This window comes from Asparagus officinalis, unplaced genomic scaffold, assembly GCF_001876935.1.
Source record: "Asparagus officinalis unplaced genomic scaffold, Aspof.V1 AsparagusV1_Un2419, whole genome shotgun sequence".
NCBI lineage: Eukaryota > Viridiplantae > Streptophyta > Magnoliopsida > Asparagales > Asparagaceae > Asparagus > Asparagus officinalis.
In genome coordinates, this window is record NW_017974678.1 from 1 (window position 1) to 3,641 (window position 3,641).

Here is a 3,641-nt window from a genome sequence, read left to right on the forward strand (position 1 = left end):
GGGAGATGTGCATGCAATCGCAAATTGCATCGACAATTTGTATCAATCCTGAAATACAAATTGCTAAAGACATGCGAGAATGGTAATTCAAATAAAAAAGATAACTTAATAAATTAAAATTTTAATATTTTTAAATTTATATGCAGGGCTCTTTCAAAAGACAAGATCAAGACTAATAGTGCTCTGTCAAGGCTATTTAAAACTGCAGCAAAAATGAATATTATTGACATTATGCAAGCTTCACAAAATTCATCAAAGGTATGATATTAAAAATCCTAATATAAAATATTAATGAATCAAGAGCTTCAGTTTCAAAACATTCTGATATAAATAGATATTGTTTATTTGATGTTTCAAATACATTTACAATTATTACTTTTACATTAATTTTTAAAAATTTCTTTTAGGACTATATTTTTTAAATTATATTATAATTTCTTATTTTATTTACTAAATATATTTAAACTACATTTATAACTAACAAAATTTTTACAAATCTACAGGCACAATATTGCAGCTTTACTGGAAAAATAAGTAATATCTTAAATAGACATGAGGCTTGGTACTACTCATGCAAAGGCTGCAATAAAAAAGTTGACAAAACTATTTATGACAAATGTCAAAATTGTCAAAAAAACAATGAAGACAGCATACCGAGGTAAAGTACTATCAATTACTCATGAAAGAGAAATATGAAAATTAAATATAAAAATATTATCTGATGCACAATTATAATACAAAATGAAGGTATCTTGTTAAAATAATAGTGGAAGATGAAACAGATTCTGCAAGAGTCACCACTTTTTGACGCAGCAGAAACTTTGATAGGCTGCAATGCTCAAAAATTCATGGATGATATAAAAGAGGTAACTTCTTAATTTATTATATTTTATACATATAAAACAATATGTTTCATATATAAGATCTTAATTTTTTCCTCTTTAAAACATAAAAAAAATCAGAGTTCATTCTTTCAAAAGTTTGTTCTCAACATCGGAAAGACATACAAGTTCCTTGTAAAGTTGGATGAGAACTCAAAGGATGAACGTGCACAAGGAAAGATAATAGCACAAGAAAAACAAATCCAAGAAGACATCACAATCAACGTTGATGATGATGATTCAGTTCTCGATTTACCAAAAAAGAAGATAAAGGTGGAGAAGGATTGATCAAGGGCCCACAAAAATTAAACATAAATGTTTTTTAGTTTTAATTACATTTACAAATTGATTGAAGGATTTCAAATGAACTTTTCATATGCTTTTAAGATTAGGAACTGATGAATTTAATTTGTTAGGACAATTTATGATTTATACGCATATGCTGATATAGTTGTTTGATAACTATTGCATGCTTTGATTGTTATTGCAATTATTAACTTAAATTTAACATTAAATTATGTGAATCTAAATACATATTTAGAGAATAGCTCACTTTATTACTTTAAATTTGCATGTCAACTATTTTTAACTTATCTATACTGCACATGAACTATTGTTGATGAGTCCTTTGCAAGAAATATGATGACCAAGCACAGCGTACTGAACATGTTGAGAGGAAAAAATAACTTTCCATAGAGAAGGTAGCTAATTTTACTAAATTGTTATTCTAATTTATTTCTTTTAGTAGCCTAAATTTATTTTTATCTGTTTTATGACATGGCTAGATTCTCAATGTTCTTAAAAGAATAATCAATGAAGATTGACTACTACTAGATTTCATAAGGAAAGATGATCGTCCAAGGCCATGTAAAATTCAAGAACTTAAGCTTTTTATTTTTCGTAAGAGTTTTGATGATTTATCAATGACTTTCTTTTCGTTTGCAGTATTATTTTGAGGACATGTATGACTTGGTTCAGTCTGGAAGAATGCAGAGGGACAATTATCTTTTCTGAGACATGCTGTGTCTGCACCACCTGATGTATTTAAATTTGCACATTGTTCAAGACACCTGGTAATTTTTGTTTAAATGTCATATAATATGCTTTTTCTGCTACATCTGGCTATTGAGCTTTTATTTGTTAAATCATTTTTGTTAGGCTATTGAGCTTTTTCATTTGAAGATACAAGTTTCTGTGTTTATTTCCTTTAGAAGGTATATGATTGTTATAATCTAGCATGCAATCACACAGGTAAGCATAAATCAGGCTGTTTTTTTTTCTTTTTCCTTTTTTTAATATGCTAAGATTAGGCAAGTTATTTCTTTGTTATTTTCCTGGGAAAGGTTTGTTCACTAGATTAGGCATCAAGCATTTTGTACGAATGAAACACAGTACATCTGGGTCTTGAATGTGTGACTTTCTTATGTAGATGTGTATTTCTGCTCTTATCTAATTGTTGAAGATTGTCTGCAATTATTTTTATCAAAAGACTATTTAAAAAAAATCACATATAAAGTTTAACCATTATGAATGATTAGATGTGTGCTGTATGTAACCATATTTCTTCATCATACATATATCGTTTTTATAGTTGCTAAACATGTTAGGTTTCTTAAAATATGAATTGTTGAATTTGATTTGAAGTTTAAGCTTTAGAAGGATATATGGTTAGTAATATATTTCTTATGTTTGTCTACAGCTAGAATGGACCTTATTAGTAGTTCCTTCTTTTTCGCCCCTAAAAGAAATCCAATTTTATCTATCCAGCAGCTTAGGGTCATGCATGCTTAGTAACATTTTCTTCCTCTTTGTGGGACACGAGGCAATAATAGTTGGGAAAGTTATCAGCCATTTTACAATGCAGATTTGACCTTAGTCTCTATACATTGTTTGCTCACTAAAATCTGTATCTGTCAATTACTAGCTGACGGCTTTAGCTTAGATATTGTGCTGCTATTCTAACCTTATAGCCTTCAGAATTCTTTTCTCTGTGTTTTTGTGATTATTATGTGTTAACATCTCAGAATCTGCTTGACTGAAGGAATTATCTTATTTCTGAAAGATGATAGATAACTATTTACTTCTTGTATTACCCTGAGAATTTGTACAGTTGCATATAATCTTCGATATTGATGAAATGCAATTATCAATGCTTCATGTTGTATATTGCCTGATGTATGTTATTTGAGGGCAATCCCTACAGTTACTCATTTGCTTGGACTTTTGACAAAATTAGGGTCAACTTTGGAAGTTTCTGTTATATTATTTATACTTAATTTTACTTCTTGTTATCTTTGTGAAATCCATACTCTGTTATTATTTATACTTTATTAGAAAACACCTGCATATCTTGTTAAAAGCTACGTATTCAAAACTGGAACTCTTGGGTTTATGCCAAGCTAATAATTATTAACATTTTTCTTTTTTCAATTTCTCTCTTTTTTTTCAACTGCAGGGTAGGAAAGCTCCCAATATGTGATGATGGCTTGGTTTGCTCTAAAGAAATTTTTTTTTCGATTGAAGGTCAATCGAATAGTTTATCTCATGTAGTTTGGGGTAAGGAAAGTTTTTCTTGAACTCCCTCTTTTAAAGGGTAGATAGATTTAGATGAGATGAAGCATTCTACGCCTTATTCCCTGAATCATCTATTGCACATAATATTATTCTCCAAGTTTTATTTTCTAGAACTGTTCGTCTTGTAGTTAATACAGAAGTTGTTTGCTAACTTTCCACATTTTCTTGTCATTTCACATTCACAGA

At 29.2% G+C, this 3,641-nt stretch overlaps 1 protein-coding gene and 1 long non-coding RNA gene across 2 annotated transcripts; both read left to right on the plus strand.

Annotated features, from left to right (window-relative positions):
• Nucleotides 1–192: 192 nt before the first annotated feature.
• On the plus strand, nt 193–866 carry LOC109828571 (replication protein A 70 kDa DNA-binding subunit B-like). Its single transcript, XM_020395536.1, has 3 exons — nt 193–258; nt 504–658; nt 748–866. Exons 1-3 carry the CDS (start codon nt 214–216, stop codon nt 806–808), a joined length of 261 nt encoding a protein of 86 aa, XP_020251125.1. The 5' UTR covers nt 193–213; the 3' UTR covers nt 809–866.
• Nucleotides 867–956: 90 nt separating this feature from the next.
• On the plus strand, nt 957–1,960 carry LOC109828572. Its single transcript, XR_002243760.1, has 3 exons — nt 957–1,582; nt 1,667–1,748; nt 1,827–1,960. It is a non-coding gene; the product is annotated as an uncharacterized LOC109828572 (long non-coding RNA).
• The last annotated feature ends 1,681 nt before the right edge of the window (nt 1,961–3,641 follow it).

Excerpts from the sequence above, each read along its gene's own strand:
- LOC109828571 (XM_020395536.1), top strand. The coding sequence starts at position 214 with ATGAATATTATTGACATTATGCAAGCTTCACAAAATTCATCAAAG. Across the intron at positions 259-503 it reads CTTCACAAAATTCATCAAAG|GCACAATATTGCAGCTTTAC; the intron begins GTATGATATTAA and ends ACAAATCTACAG. Across the intron at positions 659-747 it reads AATGAAGACAGCATACCGAG|GTATCTTGTTAAAATAATAG; the intron begins GTAAAGTACTAT and ends TACAAAATGAAG.